This window comes from Pongo abelii, chromosome 13 (assembly GCF_028885655.2).
Source record: "Pongo abelii isolate AG06213 chromosome 13, NHGRI_mPonAbe1-v2.0_pri, whole genome shotgun sequence".
NCBI classification, from domain to species: Eukaryota; Metazoa; Chordata; class Mammalia; order Primates; family Hominidae; genus Pongo; species Pongo abelii.
The window spans coordinates 39,377,867-39,395,435 of NC_071998.2; the positions used below are offsets into that span (position 1 = coordinate 39,377,867).

A 17,569-nucleotide genomic window follows, 5' to 3' on the forward strand; every position below is an offset into this window, starting at 1 on the left:
CTAATATTTATATTTTTAGATATTAAAATATAGATAGTAGAGATGGGGTTTTGCCATGTTGGCCAGGCTGGTCTCGAACTCCTGACTTCAGGCGATCTGCCCGCCTCAGCCTCCCAAAGTGCTGGGATTACAGGCATGAGCCACCGCGCCTGGACCACTTTTCCTTTTGATCTAGTGCATGGGAGCAAATCTTCCTTTGTTAGCCTTTGTATTGTTGACTAGGTCCTCTGTGAGCCTAACACTTTATGAAGCAAAACCCTCCTTTGTTAACAGAACTGCTGGGTGAAAAATTCAGAAATGTTAATTTGAAGTGACTTACATTATGGTAAGCTTACACAATCACTTGCCTTTTATTGTAGCTACTAAATCATGATGGGGAGGGACAGAGGAAGAAGAATTTTAAAAAACGATTGCCTTTTATTTTTATTTTCCCAGTGAGGTTTCTGTGATCTCTTTATTAGACACAATGTGTATCAGCTATTCAACTCATAAAGAGCTAAAAAACATGCTAGGAAAGGAGAAATATTTTCTGTCTCTCCCTTCCTGTGAAAATGTCAGATGAGCTCATCTGTGTTCTCTCCTTTCAATGAAAGATACACTCATCCCTCAGCCCTCATCTTATTCTCATTTCCCATTGATGATGTCAGGCAGGCCTTACAGTATCTCTTTTGTGATCTTATAAAATCAATAACAACCAAAAATGTTTCCCTTTTGTCGATGACCTCACCAATGGTCTATACCTGGAGAGGCCCTTATCTGCATTGGTAAGTACAGCTAAACTCCACGGATCCAGACTGAAGCAATTTACCAGGAAACTACTTCCTTTCCTTTAAAACTTTGCCTAGGCCATTCAGATTTGGAAGATTTCTGAGCAAGATGGCTGAGTGCTGAATTTAACAGCCAAGATGATTCTCCAATCTCTGTGCTTATATCTGCACACATCAGAGACCCTCCTTTACCTAGCCCTGTTTATTCCTGAACACAAAGTAATTAATACTTCAAAGTGTTAGGTATGTGACATTTTGGTGACATTCCTATAATCTCCTCCCTGCAATCCTCCCCTCCTAAGCTACTTTCATCTACACTTGGAGCAGTGAAACAGGCATCCAGCTAAGTGAATTTAGAGAGAGGAATTTTGTGCCATTTGGTCTGAATGGCTGTGAATTCCCTGGGCTGTTCCAGGGAGGTAGGGAGGGAAATACTGGCCATCTCCATGCTGAGAGACACTTGCAAGGTACTCCCAAATCCCTGAGACTTAAAGATAAAATCAGCACATAATGGAAGAGTTTAGAGAGGAGCAAAAGGCACAAAAGACAGTATTTTATAGGCCAAACAGGGCAGAGCAAGGAAGGTTTGGCTGTATTCTATGTCTAAAACTAAATGGTGTTTACATGTTCAAAGAAAACTTGTATACAGAATAAGAAGTAGAACTGAAATGAATCTGAGAGGCAGAATTGGCAAGACACTGGATCCACGGGATGGGGCAAACTCAACGGCAGGCATCTTGCTGTGGGCCAGGGAGAGCCCATTAGGCCTCTCTCTCTGTGGCCCATGTGAAATATTCATCACAAGCCATCTCCCTTGCTCTGAATCCAGGCACCCCAAGTGCTTTCCAGATGGCTAATCTAGCTTCCCTATTTGACACTGAGAGATTGAGAGAGCTGCTCTACAAAGGGTTTGTGAGCATCCTGGTCCCTGAAAAAGAGTCTCTCCCATTGTAAACATAAGTTGGCTTTTGTTGTATGCATTATTCTCTCAATAATAATAGCTAACAAATATTGAGTACCTGCTACACGCCAGCCACACTTATAAACATTTTTTATGAATGATTGCATTTAATCTCCATGAGAACTTTCTGAGTCAGGTACTGTTATTAGCACCATTTTCCAGATGAAGAAATTGAGTCAGTGAGCATAAAGACATTGCTCAAGGTTACACTTAGGAAGTGACAGAGCCAGGATACAGACCTAGACCCTAAGGCTCCGGAGCCCATGATTTTAACTGCCATGCTATGCCTGCTTTTGTGAATCATTATGAACAAATTTCCCCGCAACTGGTCAATGCAGGCACACTGGCAACACAGAAGTCCATACTTTCCTTACAAAATCATGGGGACACTTGATTATCTTGAGGCTCAAAGTCTTTTTTTTTTCCTCTTTGGCCTACATTAATACTAAAGTCCAGGAAAAAACCCCTGCAGTTTCCATAAAAACACAGTAGTGCTGAGATTCATCGTGAGGATTTGACTGCAACTGAACTGAATCAGTTTCTAAGTTCGTACTTGAAAAATCTCAGTGTTAAGACTCATACTGAAAGATACATAGAAGCAGAGTTGGGATAATGGTTTGCACATCTTAGAATTGTTTTCAGGTTGTTTCACTTTAGAAGAGCTAGAGAAAGAAAGGAGGCTTACATTTATTGAGTGTGAACAATGTGCCTGGCATTGGGTTAAGTGCTTTTTCACACGTGCAATCTTACTTAACCTCACAACAACCCTGTAAAATAATGTTCGTTTAATTTTTACAGATGAGAACAGAGACTCAATGAGGTTATATACTTTGTCCAAGATCACACAGCTAATAAGGAGTATAAGTGGCAATAAAACTTAGAAATGCCTAATACTCATTCACCCCCACCCCTCCAATTTAATTTATGTTCAGATTATATCTTATAACCTACTAAGCAGGATCTCCATGCATACATTTGAAGTAAATTGCAACTTTCTCCCAATTCTAGGTAGCCAGGTATCCATCGCTTGCCTTCACTCCTCTGTAAGCATCAGGGAGCACAAAACACAGGTTTTATTTATTGCTGTAGGTTCCACAATATGTGGCAGAGGGTGTGCTCACAACAGGAGCTGGTGAACCACCTAACACTGTGAGCGTAGACATTGGCACAGGTGTGGATGATAAACTCAGGTAAGGGTACAAATACAGTCTTAAGGCAATGTACATTTTGAGCCTTTGTTTTTAGAGGGACTGCTTGATAGATTTTCCAGCAGACCTATACAAACCCTAGCAGCTAAGGTGCAAGGATGCAGCTCCCTATGCCCTAGGTGTGGTGTCTGTAGTCATACTTCACCAGGCAGCCCCTCTTCTCCCCTTCCCTGGTGCCTCTTTGGCCGCTCTGTCTCTCTTCCCTGGCTTTGAACTTGTTGGCAGCCTCCAATAAACCCTCTTTAAAGAGCTGAAGGCAAGCCTGATGTTACAATTGCCTTGCTTAATTCCAGACAGGTTTCTATTAATCGTATTAAATTCGGGTGAACAAAGGGTATTTAGTCTGTGATAGAGCTGAACCGTATCTGGATTAATATAAACAAGAGAATTAATCCTGCAAGAGCCACTATCTGCCAGCAACTGGAAAGATGTCAGCAGTGCCCTTGCTAAAGCAGGTTGGAGGGCGGATGGCAGGAGAGATTTAACAAGATTGGTGCTGAGCATCTGGACTCTGTATAAAGAGGGGAATAAAGATTGCAACTGGAATACATTAGAAGAAAAGCAAATGTTTTATTCACAAAAAATAGGCATTAATAATATCAGTCTTTAATCCGGCCCAGGGCTCCTTAACTTGCCTTCTTCATTGTTGACTTTGATCTTCCCCGCAAAGCCTCCTGCTAAGGGTCCCTTCCCAGATCAGCCTGAAGTCATGGGGGCAGAAATACTGTTGCTAAACAGATATGCAAGGGGGTAGCATGTGTGACTGGAGTACAGTATGACAACATAATCCTGGCAGGGACAGATGAAGTCAGTGTGGGTTGATGTTGGCTTTTCTAGCATCTACTGAATCATCTGATGAGAGCAGCAATTGAAAAGAATAAATACAAACACATGCGACACAGCCACAAAGACTGGATGGCCCAGATCTGAGAGGAAGGATCCTATTTTCTCAGATCAGTGGGGAAGTAGGGAGAACAATGAGCTGGGAGTTAGGAGACTCCAGTTCCCTTCTTTCCCCGCCACTAGCAGAGCAGCTGTGTGACCTCGGGTTTCCTGGCCTCTGAGAAACAAGTGCCTTGGTCCAGCTGGTATCTAAGTTCTCTTTCAGTTTCAAAGGCATGGGTTTGTCCTATGCAAAGAGGTTTTATAAAAGCTCTACATGTCTTTTACTACAAGACCACAACTTTGGGAGACACTGTACTCTGAGTTGCAATGTTCTTAAGTTACCATGTGCAGAATGTATTGTCTAACTTCAATGGATAAAGGGGAAGTGTTGGCAGTGCATTAGAGCAAGAGGATGAAATAAAGCAGAATCAGAGAGAAGTTCTGGGGAACACTCCTGCTTCAAGCCATGACCACAGAATTCCAATTATTTATGGGTTGTAGTCTTTCTTGCAACAGGTGGAACAAGGAGATGACAGGATCCAAAAGAGTCTTCAATGATCATAATTCACAATTCATGTTCCAACATGCTACTTATTTGCACACATCACCTTTGCTCACATTATTCTTTCTGCATGAAATATCCCTGTCTCTTATCAAAATTCCACTCATTGCAACTCTAAGACCTCCTGGCAGGAATGTACTGTCCTTGCATACTATTTGGTTAGCAGTTATAGCACTTCATTCTACCTCATACTACACTGCTGTTGTAATTATAGATTACAAACTCCCTGAAGATGGGATCTGGGTCTCCTTTATCTATGCATCTCTGGGCCTGTTTGACACACTATAGGCACTCATTCAATAAAGGTTTATGAAATGAACAGAACAGGGATTTTCGGGTTACCTGCTAATGTGACGGCAATGGAGACAGAGTCGTATCCCAAGGCATTGGTGGCATTGCAAGTGTAGAAACCCACATCTGCTTCCACTGGTGCCAAGATCTGTAAGGAATCATCTGGCTGTAGAAGAATCCTGGAGCAACACAAAAGAAATATAGACCTGGTCAAGTCCGTTGACTCCTTTTTGGCATTCAATATTGGTAAGGCAGGAAGGAATCTCAGGATGTATGCAGAACCCTGTTTTAACAACAGAGACAAACCAGCTACAAGGTCAATCAAGAACCTGTGCTCTCTTGCCTCTTTGATTAATGTGACTGTGGTAGTGATCTCAAATAAGGAGGTTTCTCATTGCTTTTGCAGCCTGTGGATTACTTGATCTAAATGCTACCAGCTGGACCAGACAACATATGTGCACCAAATACATATAACACACACAGGTGTCCGGGGGAAGGGGGGATGCTAGAACAAATGGTACAGATAGATTTGGGGAAGGCTCATTAAGGAAAAAGCAAAGTTACAAAAGAGAAGTGGAGCTTGGTTGGATGGTTGAAAGAACGTAGGGCTTCCAGAGATGAAGACAGACATCTTGGCCAGACACCATGGCTCATGCCTGTAATCCCAGCACTTTGGGAGGCCGAGGCAGGCAAATCACCTGAGGCCAGGAGTTCAAGACCAGCCTGGCCAACACGGCAAAGCTCCATCTCTACTAAAACTACAAAAATAGTAAAATTATCTGGGCATGGGGGTGTATGCCTATAATCCCAGCTACTTGGGAGGCTGAGGTGAGAGAATCACTTGAACGTGGGGGGCAGAGGTTGTAGTGAGCTGAGCTTGCCCCATTGTACTCCAGCTTGGGACACAGAGCATGACTCTGTCTCAAAAACAAACAAACAAAAAAAACAACAAAAAACAACCTGACAGACATCCGTTCAGGTTTGCAGGTAGAAGAGAAAAAGCCAAGAATTGCATATTGAGAGGATCTTACACATATATTTGAAGGAAATTCTGTGTCACAGCCCCTGTGTAGTCATATATACATCTATTATCTTTATTTAGCTGTAAATATTATGGGGCACAAAACTCAGGTTTTTTTTTTTTTTTTTTTAAGACAGGGTCTTGCTCTGTCACCCAGGAGTGTGGAGGCACAAACACAGCTCACTGCAGTCTCGCACTCCTGGGCTCAAGCAGTCCTCCCACCTCTGCCTCCTGTGTAGCTGAGACCACAGGGATACACTACCATTCCCAGCTAATTTTTAAATTTTGTGTAGAGATAGGGTCTTGCCAAGTTGCCCAGGCTGGTCTTGAACTCCTGGGCTTATGTGATCCTCTTCAGGTCTTATTTATTGCTTTTGTTTTCCCCACTACTACAGGGGACTCTCTGTAGAGTAGGTTCCCAGTAGAATAAAGTCAAAACTTGCCCTTCAAGGTCATGGAGAGAAAATTCCAGAATAATCACAGTCTACTTCAGACTTTTTTTTTTTAATCTGAAAAGACTTAAAAGAATCAAACCGTGAGTGCCTACAGTGAGCTTCAAACCCACTCCACCCAAGTCTGTTTTTTCTTTTCTAGATTTATGCCATTTCTAGAAAGTACCTGCAACATCATGGCAGCTTAATTAATGATTAACGATTACTTGAACCTGATGTCTTGGTGACTTAGTAAGGCTGGCTGATAACTGGAATGTGTATGTGGAGGAGGGAATCTAGAAGGGTTGGGGGGACAGTGGAGAAGCTCAGAGATCCGGTGCCTAGACCTGACAGGTACTTTAGGTTGACAGTTTATTTGATAGCACAGAAATGGCTCAGTAGCCAGTTTTGGGGATCCTGAAGCCAGTCATTTCTAGCTTTGTGATTTATTAACCTCCCTAGTTTCAAAAGCTTCAAAAAACTTTTCACCCAATATTATGCTAGCATCCATCCCTAGGACGTAAGCAGTTAATAGGGGCTGTTTTTCAAGAAAGTGAGAGGGTGGGGAAACAACAGAAAGGTGGGGAGAACTCATTAAGACTCTGTGGTAAGATTAAGCCTGGAAGTCAGATCCGCTCCAGCAACACTCTCCCACTATACAATTCTTTCCTCACTATTTCCCTTGCCGGGTCTCTCCAGGCTGTATGACATTTGCAGTTCAGCACCCCTTCTAATCAGCTGTCAATTATTCTGAGATGGGTGACCAGTCTGGCAGTGAATGAGATCTCCTCAGCTCAGCTTTTGGCCTTGGGCCTATTGCATTGCTTATTCTTACCTCCTGTCAGAGGAAAGGCAGGAAGTAGAAGTAAGGCTTCCATCAATCGAGTTATATATGGGCAGCTCTAGTAAAATGGGGAAGGAAATAGACACCTTAGTTAAAGGGAAGTTTCTGAATGATTTGTGCTTGATTTAGTGCTATTCCAGATCATCACCACTATTACTGGAGACACTCAAGTTTTGCGGCATTGAACTAGAGCTGAAACATTGTGAGGGATGAAAGGAAGCCTCTGAGAGCTTGTGATATAGCTCATCCACCCATTCATTCACTGAGAGACTGTGTTATGGCTCATCCACCCGTTCATTCACTCATCCATCAAACATTAGGTGCTTTTTTCTCAAGGTCAAACAATTACATGTTAGTTTATTTCAAAGAAGCTAATAAGAGAAAGATGACTATACAATTTACTTATCTTTGGTAAACCATACAATATTTTAGATCATAGTATGACTGTTTCCTGAAGGAATCTTATCAGATGCAACATAATGTAATATCATTGCTAAGTCCCTTCAGGTGTTCAAGCTGTTTTAGATTAGAAAATTAAAAATCAACTTTATGATTTAAAGCTTTATGATGTCCCAGGAATATTTATGCTTTCACAAAAATTCTAAATAATAATGAAAGCAGGCTTAGTCAAGTTTCAATAGAACTGAAAATGATGGAACTCAGTAGATCACTTTTCAATTTCACCACATGGCAAAGGTAGAAATTAAAATATGCTAAGTTCCCAAACCCATTAGGGTAGTTGGCTCCCTGACACTGGAAACATCTCTCTTGTCCCTACAGAAAAGGGTTCTTGGACACTCGCAGCAGGAGGCTAGAAGATAGTTCTTCTGAACTTTGTTTTGGTCCTACTACGATTTAAGTAATGGCCATTGGCAAATCTCATTATCTTCCTCTATTTCAGTTTACCAACTTCTAAAATCCAGTTGAAGTATGTTTTCCTGCTCATCAGAGGGAATTGTTAAACTGGGGTATATAAGGAATTTCTAGATCCTCTTTTGGCATTTCCAACAACTCTTTTCTCGGTAATGCTGCACACTCTGAATGGCAAATTAACCGTGAGGGAGGAGGGAGGATGAGGAAATTGTGAGGAAGGAGTGAGAGGGTCACATGATATTGGCAACTTATTAGATCTCCATATTAGAATCTTTTTTTTTTTTTTTTTTTTTTTTTTTTTTTTTTTTTTTTTTGCATACAACTACTGCACCTGTCTGATTTCAGGCAGAGGATGTAACCCTCTCCTACCCTGGCCCATTTATTTTTAGGTGGGGGTTAGTTTTTATAGTTACACTGGTTTCTCCAGGCACTAAGTAAGCCACCATGCTTTCTGCCCATGTCTGAAGCCTGGAAAAGAATTCCTACAAGGCTGATGAAAGGAAGGGAGGTGATCCATCACAGGGGGCACAGTGGTAAGGATTGGAACTAGAATAGGAGTAGCGGCAATGGAAAGGGTGACGGGTAGATCATGAGATTTAGCATTTGTATAGTCTATTATTCCATAAACAATGTATACATAGATAGAGAAACTGTAGTATTTACTTTCATAAAAACAGTCTTAAATATTATCTTAAGACAAAATCTACATGGGAGAAAGCCTGAATTTCTCACTTACTGTGTATACTTATAAAAGTCACTTATATTTATAAAATGGAACTGTCTAGCTGAAGGGTACATAGTTATTTGGGGGCAGAGTCAGGATTTGAAGTAGAATCTCTTGTTTTTGGTCCAGCACTTTTTTTTTTTCCACCCTATAATCCCTTTGGGACCACCATAAGACTCAACTGTTTAGTCATGCTTTCTTCTTGTAATTAGAAAGCTGCCCACAGTGTGTTCTTTGTACATTTGGCCCATTTGGATGTTATTTCCCTTTCTCTTAAAATCCACTAAGACATAAATCCTTTCAGGGATAGGGGAGGATTTGACTCCTGTTATTATGCATACAATATGCCCATAAAATTGGTAGATGAAGGCTTGAAGGCTGCCACTAGGCAGAGCAGTAGTTCTGGAGGGGGGCCCCATGCAGGGCTCTCTGGGAAGCACCCCCAGGCAAAGGAAAGGGCTTGCTGCAGAGAGGGAGGCTTGCTTCAGTTTACCTAGCCTGGCGACTAGAGAGAAAGATTCCTGGAAAAAAACATTTTCTTTGTATTTCAGTAGTCTACTCTATTAATTTAGCTTAATTCGCTAGTAGCTGATTTCTGTCAGCTTATATTTAGTTTCCAAATTTGATAGGCTTGCTTTAGAATGAGCAGGCAGAGAAACATAGGGCTGCTTTCCGAACAAAACCAATAGGATTCCTTTGGAGCTGTTTTGGAATTTATGGAATCAGAGGGTGTGGGGACATAGAATGGGTGCAATTAAGACCTACACAGCAAGTGGTACTGTGGTCATGCTAGGTATATCAATACTCCCTGACTTCCTCCCAGACCTGTACCACACTTTTTATTTTTCTAGCCTAAAATTTATTACTTTACTTATTTGACCCTACTTCTAGCCAGAAAATGAAGGAGGAGTTTTGTTTTTCTGGGGGCCTTTATTTGTAAGCTTCTATGTGACAATATGCCTTCACAAGCATGCTACAAATTAAGGACCAGCTGAGAGGGTGCAAGAAATTGTTTTAGTACATAAGTAAAAATCCTTGTCATGCATGAGAATAAGATATGGACAAAATGCTCACAGGCCATTTCTACCAAGTACAATCTCTTTCAGGCTAAATTATCTCCTCTGCATTTGGAATGTGTAGTGCTTAAGGGCTCTTATTTGAAATAAAGGCAGCTCCAGGTGTATAAAGGAAAGTCTCTGGAAGTTCTGTGAGTAGGGTGGCATCATGGGGTCCTCTGGATCTTTGGCTCAACTGTGAACACCACTGTCTTGCGTGAACCTACTTCTTAAATTGATCTCCATGCCCAGCTATGAGGAGCTGCCTTGTGGAGGGGAAGACTTCCCAAATTGGAGCCAAGAGACTCGGACTCCAGTCTAGAGTCATGTGGTGGCCTCAGGCAAGTCATTCGACTGTGTGAGCCTTTAAGTTTCTTCTATAAATTGAGGTTAATACTGACCTCACAGTGTTCTTGTGAAGATCTCATAGAAGAGTATATAGACTCATTCTTACTGTTTTCCAAGTAAAAAGTTCTCAGTTTAAACACCAGATAAAGCTAATAAATGATTTTTTTTTTTGATGGTACACATAACCTAAGTAACCTTCTTGGAATTTCTAGTTGTCGACAAAATATTCAGGTTCTGGGTAGAGAAATGCCCATCTACTACCTGGGATATGTTATTGTGCCACCTCAGGCCTCTCATTTTGACTGGTATACTTTCCTAAACCTATTTTAGGCCTCAACACAGGACTGGAAGCTAGAAATTGTGGGTGTATCCTTTTTCTGTAGAACAGTAGCTTCCTCTTCTTTTCAAACTTATCTGCCCCACATCCCAATACAAACTTGTCACTCTAGTCAAGATGGCCTCTTTGACTCTCCTTGTCATTAGCTTGGGGCTAAAGACAGGCTCCTCCTCCTCCCCCTCCCTTAAGAACAAGTTCTAGTTCTATTTTCTTGTGCTGCTATACTACAGAAGAATCTGTCCGTTTCCTGATCTAGTTGTTAAACTCCACTACGAAGCCTTTTTCAATCAACAGTGTCTCCTTTCTTCAGTGAGATTATAAATTATTATCTCATTCATAGTTCTCTCTTCAGTATTCAGCATAGTGCTGGCACACTAAATAAATACGTAATAAATACTCATTTGGTTACCTTCAAAGCAACGGGGCTGAACAATACGGACAGTGGTTCAGAGGACAGACTCCGGAGCCATTAATGATGGGATCAAATCCCTGCTTTGCCACTTAGTAGCTCTGTAGCCTTGGGCAAGTAATTTACTTCTCAGTGACAGTTTCCTCATTTATAAAATGAGAATGATAGTACCCACCTAGGGTTGTTGTGAGAATTCTGTATAAGCTGATGTATTTAAAAGACACAGAAAAGCGCCTGGCATGTAGTAAAAAACTACAGAAATGTAGGTGATTATGATTTTGTTACAGTTGTTAACATCGCCATGATCATTACCATTCACTCTTCATGCCAGGGCTTATAAATTCTAGGTGTTGTGAAGACATGGGGAAATGGGAAATGTAGAGATTTCAATGAAAAAACATAAATTGGGTGTATAGAAAGGGAGCAACGGGTTTGCTGTGCATGGGACAAGGGAGCAGAAAAGAGGAGCAGAGAAGTGAGGCCACGTAGCACGTTGGGTTGGCAACTACCTTAATTCTATTCTTGACTCAGGAATCTCTGAATAAGGACAACTAGTTATTTCCATAACTGTATTAACATCATTAACCAAATACTGAAATTTTAGAACACTTAAAAAAAAAAAAACAACTAGCCAGAATTCTGCAGTTTCAGAAAGGAATACAAACAAGAGCAAATGAGTTAGAGCTGGAAAACAGTGAACTCAGGAGCAAGTAAGCAAAGTTTGTGCAAATAACATGAGCCCCAAATTCCTATTTATACGACCAGATGGTGAGGTCTTTTCCTGATCCTAAAATGAGTATTTTTCTGCTTAGGGATTCCTTAGATTAGGATAATGGAATCTACCACAAAGCAGGAGTGGATGCTAGTATTTATAGGCAAATGTATATGCTTTATATTATTGAATTCTTACTACCATGTTACTAGATTGATGTTATTTTCCCATTTTAGAGAGCAGGCAAAAGTTCACAGAAGCAATTTGCTCAGCTAGTACATGATGGCATCAGGAGTAAGGAATGACCTTTGACTGTTCTTAAACTGACAGCATCCAGGAATTCACTGGGGCCTAGTTGGCAGCCTTATGGTTTAGCCTCATTTTCGGTGGTTGCAGGGGCAGGGGGGTAATTAACGTCAAGGGTTGTAGTTACTTAGGGAAATGGACAATCACTAAAAAATATTCTGGATTTTAGATACTTTCAAACGGGAGGCAAAAGGAATGCTCTGAGATCTCCTCCGTGAGCAGGATTACTTTTCTGAAACCCAAAATTACAGTAGCCCAGAGGCTTGCAAGGGAAAATTTTATTTTGTACAAAAATTTTGGGCAACAGATTTGAGGTTCATGAAGAGTTTCATATCACCATTTGGCTAGGGCAACTTTTTTTAACCTTTGCTGTTTTTAATGTAATTGCCAACTAAAAGTTATTTAATGCCAGAAGCTTCATGGTTGCTCAGATGGAAGTATAGAAAATATTTTTGGAATGGGAAAGGCCACCTGACCACACATTCTTAACTCTGGTCTTCTTTTTGCCAGACCCTTTAACTTCCTTCTCTTTCAGAAGTTCATAGAGTCTTGAATTTGCTAATATGTGTATTTTATCTGCTTGCTGGGTAACTCATTTCAAATGACAAACCTCTGCATGAAATGACTGACTGGATTTCCTATCCACTTGGGATAGGGGTCCTCAAACTGCAGCCAATTACCACTTGCTTTTATAAATAAAGTTTTATTGGAAAACTAGCATACAAATTAAAGTATTATCTACAGCTGCTCTCACACTATAATGACAGAGTTGAGTATAGTCCGTTTAAGAATAGTCAAAGGTCATTCCTTACTCCTGATGCCTGCAAATCCTAAAATGTTTACTATTTGGCCCTTTACTAGAAAAGTTTGCTGACTTCTGGCATATAACATGGAAAAATTTTCATTTCTGGTTGATCTCAGTGACATCCTTATTTATACTAAAACAGTTAACCACTTTCCTGGAACTCTGCCATGTGCTAAGACCACTCTTCCAGGAAGAGTAAACTAACTGCTAGGGGGATCTCTGGAGATCCCCTAGCATTTCAGGGAATAGATAGTCCCTGACTCTAAGCCTCACTAGTGCTGTCTGGTTGCCACTGGTTGTCTACTATCCTCCAATGCTCTTCACCTGCATGATTCATGATGGTCATTTCTGCGACCACTGTGTTGACACTCAATACTTTCCTTTTGTGAGGCTTATGTATTTACTGGGACGGTTCTTTTTTCTCTGGCTTGCTATTCTTACACTTTTCAACTGGGAAAAACATTTGTCATCTCCATTTCCTTTAGCTCTATAAGGGAAACAAGCCAAACCAAACTGAAATGGGCTTATTTTTCCTTCCCTATCTTCCCTGCCTCTAGTTTTTATATTATCTGCAAACTTGGAAACTGCATTTCATGTGCTTATGACTTGTACATAGAGAATTATTCACAACTATGGTTCTGAAATTGACCCTGGAGGAATTTCCCATCTGATCCTCACTTCCATTCTGAGAAGTTTCCATCTGCTGATACTCTGTGTTGCCCAAGTTAAAGACTTCCAAATACGCCTTAATTCATCTCCTATTCAACACCACTTTGGAACACTGTACAAAACATTCTGGGAAATATAATCATTTAGAGGCTACAGATTTCACTTTCCTATCAGCTCAGAGATGATAGCAAAGAATATCAGTAGAATATCAACATCCCCTCGTGATGCCTGGATTTAGGCTGATAATTCTCCATCGTGCTGTTTTCCTAGAAACCTTGCTAACCCAATTCTTTGAACAACTACCTAGATGTTCCTCAAATAAGAGTGAAGCTGCTTAGTTTGAGATGTCCTGGAAGACAGTGTGATACAATGGCCCCATGTCTAAATGACTACGATTTTGGATACTGGCAAATGAGTATCCATTGTGTGTCAGGCACGTTACAGACATTATTTCTGTTCTTTGCACTTCTGCTAGTCTGAAGGGCAGAATAAAAGTGCCTAATTGTATTAGTATCATTTTAATTTAACTAATAAGAAAACCAAGGTTCAGAGAGATAAAAGTAGACTCACAATACTAAGTGGCAGAACTGGGATTTGTGCCAAAGTTGCTCTGATTCCAGCCTTACTGTCTCCTACCACCGTGGGCTGCCCTTTGTGTTAACTGATGTGCCATCAGGTTGCCCCTCTGGCTGAAGGGGGTGGGGAGGATAAGCTGGGAACACCTAGGCCCAGAAGAGAAGGAAAACAGGGAACAGGCTTAGGGATTAAAAGGCTGAAATTCCTTAGACTTAGCCATTTCCCTAGGATTCCATGTTAGGTGGAGTATCACCTGGGAGTGACCTCCCACCCACAGGAAGAAATAAGTATTTTCTTCAAGCATCTAGTTTCATATTATTCTTTATGTTCACCTGCATTCCTTTTGAAAAGAAAAGAAAGTCTTACTTAAAAGCTTACAGACTTAAACCAGCTGAGCTATGAGGAATCTGTGATTTTGGGTTACTCCTGGTTCAATAGTGTTAAGTGGTAAGCAAGGCCTTCCCTGACAGTGTGGTGCTATCAGCAATATTGAGGTGTTTCTTGGGGGAATGATCAATCCTCATCCAGTAATTTTTCCTAATTTGGTAATCCAATGTGCAGTGCCAATTTTGGAGAATCTGGCTTTTCTACAAGGAAGTCAGCACTGCCCTTCCAGGTATTGTTTCTAGAACTGGATTCAGACGTAGGAATAGTGAACATATATTTGTCCATATTACGTAAGCCTCCTGGTGTTAGATGTAGAGAAGGATAATTTACCAGATTCTTTGGCTAGGGGTGTTATACTCTATCCAAAAGCAGACTGGAGTTAGCTTTTGCCTGAGTCTCATCTCCAAATGTGTGCTCAGTGTTTATATAGAATGACTGAAAGCGAGGAACAGTTTAGCTTCATATTGCCTGTGGTCTAGGTCTCTAACCACACATGTGCCTGAGCCATCAACACTGCAAACATACGCAGTCACAGACACACACAAATGTAGCAATTATAATGTTTGCTGAGTACCTAATTTGGTGCATATTTGCATATACATGTGTATATATAAAGGTAGAGCTATCAGTAGAAGAAAAGGCTATATTTAAAGCAGTTATGCCAAAATAAAAACAAAAACCTCATGAGCTGGAAGCCAGTTGGCTAGAATATTGAATGTTAATTTATGCTGGGTCTAGTTGACCCCAGTGGCCTTCTTATAAAACAGTGGCAAGTCCCTGTATTCAACTAAGGTTATAATCAATACAAAGAAATAGTTCCAAAAGCCAGACTGCTTTGGATTCAAATCCCAGCTCCATTAATTTTTTTTTTTTTTAGATAGTCTCACTGTGTTACCCAGGCCAGAATGCAATGGCACGATACCAGCTCACTGCAACCTCCACCTCCTGCGTTCAAGTGATTCTCCTGTCTCAGCCTCCCAAATAGCTGGGACTATAGGCATGCACTACCATGCCCAGCTAATTTTTGTATTTTTAGTAGAGACAGGGTTTCACAATGTAGGCCAGGAGGTCTCGATCTCTTGACCTTGTGATCTGCCCACCTCGGCCTCCCAAAGTGATGGGATTACAGGCGTGAGCCACCGCGTCTCGCCCCAGCTCGATTACTTTTTAAGTGAGAGACTTTGAGCGAGTTAATCTAACATCTCCATGCTTCAACTCCAATATCTGTAAAACTGGGATAGTAACTTCAAAGGGTTATTGTGAGGATAAATGAACACCTGAAGCCCATTGTAAGTGCTCTATAAATGTTACCTGTGTTGATGAGCCTGATGATTTCTCCACTGGCCTGGATGTGGTGGGAGATGGGATGTGATGGGAGATTTACTCTCTGTACTTATACACACTACAGCAGTGCTTTTCAAATTGCACAGTTGTGTCACAGAATCTCAGGGTTTCCTGAAACTTCTTTAGTGGAGAACATATGGGCAAGTCAGAAATGTTTAGTTAGGAGCAGTTATCATTCTGGAACTCTGCCACAATGGCATATTAGAGACTGGAAATCCAGATTATAAAAAACCTTGCAGACTGCAGTCTCCTCACAATAAGAAAACCTCCCTCCTAATCGTGGGCATCCAACTATTCATTCCTTTATTTATTCATTCAGTTTTTTATTTGTTGAGTGTCTATCATGTTCTTAGAATTATGGAGAAAATAAGACACATTCTTAAATATAGGCCCTCGAGAATGATTAACAAACTCCAGAAAAACTAACAGCTAATTTTAATACACAATGGTAAGGCCGAGAGAGTATTATGCATAGGGTACTATGTGGGTGATGGAGGGGGTCATCTGACCTGGCTTTGGGGATAGGCTTCCTGTAAGGAAGGGCAGGAGTTAGCCAGACAAAGTGGGTCAGAAGGCCCCACGCACATTTGTGAACAGCAAGTATTTGTGTACTGCTGAAGGGCAGAGCTCAGTTCTATGAGGTCAAGGATATGGTAAAAGATGAAGCTGGAGAGATAAGTGGATGTCAAATGATAAAAGCCAAGGCATCTGGACCTTATCCTCAAGTGATGACAAGCCACGAAAAGAATTTTTAAGCATGAAAGCAGCATGGACAGGTTTGCTAGAAAGATGCTCTGGCAGTAGCATGGTGAATGGTCTAGAGCAGGAGGCAGTAAACTTCTTTGTAAAGGGACAGATAGTAAATATGTTAGGCTTTGAGGGCCACCTGTAGTCTTTGTTGTATATTGTAATTTTTTGTTTGTTTTTAATAACCTTTTAAAAATGTAAAAGTCATTCTTTTAATAACCCTTTACATGCCTGGTTTCAAATCCCAGCTCTACCACTTATTAAGTGTGAGACCTTGAGCAAGTTAACCTAACAGCTCTGTGCTCAATTTCATTGGCTCTTTTAATAACTCTTTAAAAGCCATTCTTAATAATCCTTTAAAAAATGTTAAAGCCACTGGCTGTAATTTGCCAACCCCTGGTCTAAAGAATACAATTATGAATTAGGAAGCTGTTGCGATAATCTAGAGCTGACAAAGCAAACCTGTGCTTCTTCAAAGTGATCCTTGAATCTGGCTTCAGAGTCACCTGTGGTGCTTGTTTAACTCCAAATTATGAGTCCCTACTGTAGAAAGAGTTTCTAATGGTAGGGGAGGATGTGGGAGTCTACATTCTAACAAGCTCCTGTTAATTATTATGCACGTTGGATTTTTGAATCCCTCTTCAATCTACTTTTAAAAGTTTAAAAGAGAAGTATTCTACAAGTTGGAGTTCAATACAAACTGGGGTCGTACGTTATTTCCTCCTACACCGGCACTTGAAGGTTTCTTAGTTTCTGGAGAGAAGTGTTCTTGCCTTATTTATCATCTCAATGTATCTAATGCCCAGTAAAGATCAATAGTGTTACAGGGGCTACTACAATGGCCCCTTACTAGCCCCCGACTTCCAATCAAGCACCTCTACAATCCACATGCCACAAGTTAGCCCATGTGAATCTGCAAAATGCAAATCAGATCATGTCACTTTCCTGTTTAATATCCTCCAAATTCTTCCTGTGGTACTCAGAATAAAACCCGAACCCCTTCTCTTGGTCTCCAGTTACCCTTACAACCTCATCCCATACCACCTCTACCTTTTGCCTCCCTTACAACAGCCAAATGGACTTCTTTTGAGTTCTTTCAACACAAAGTCATTGTCACTTTAAGGTTTTAGCACTGCCTTTCCCTTGTCCAGGAGTGTTCTTCCTCCTCACATCACAGTGCTGGGCACTGGTCATCATTCAGACAGATCTTGGCTTATGTTTGATCTCCTTAGCACACCCATCTAAAGCGGTCACCAAATCATTCTGTTATCACACCCATTTTAATTTTCTGCCTGACACTTATCACC

At 41.0% G+C, this 17,569-nt stretch overlaps 1 protein-coding gene across 9 annotated transcripts in view; it reads right to left on the bottom strand.

The window, feature by feature from the left end:
• The window catches only part of ADAMTSL1 (ADAMTS like 1), a 1,026,435-nt gene that overhangs the window by 118,483 nt on the left and 890,383 nt on the right, over window positions 1-17,569 (bottom strand). For all 9 annotated transcript variants that reach the window (XM_054521046.2, XM_054521045.2, XM_063713990.1 and 6 more), the window contains one exon: window positions 4,726-4,853. In XM_054521046.2, coding sequence (XP_054377021.2) covers window positions 4,726-4,853 — 128 coding nt within the window. The remainder of the gene's footprint in view (window positions 1-4,725; window positions 4,854-17,569) is intronic.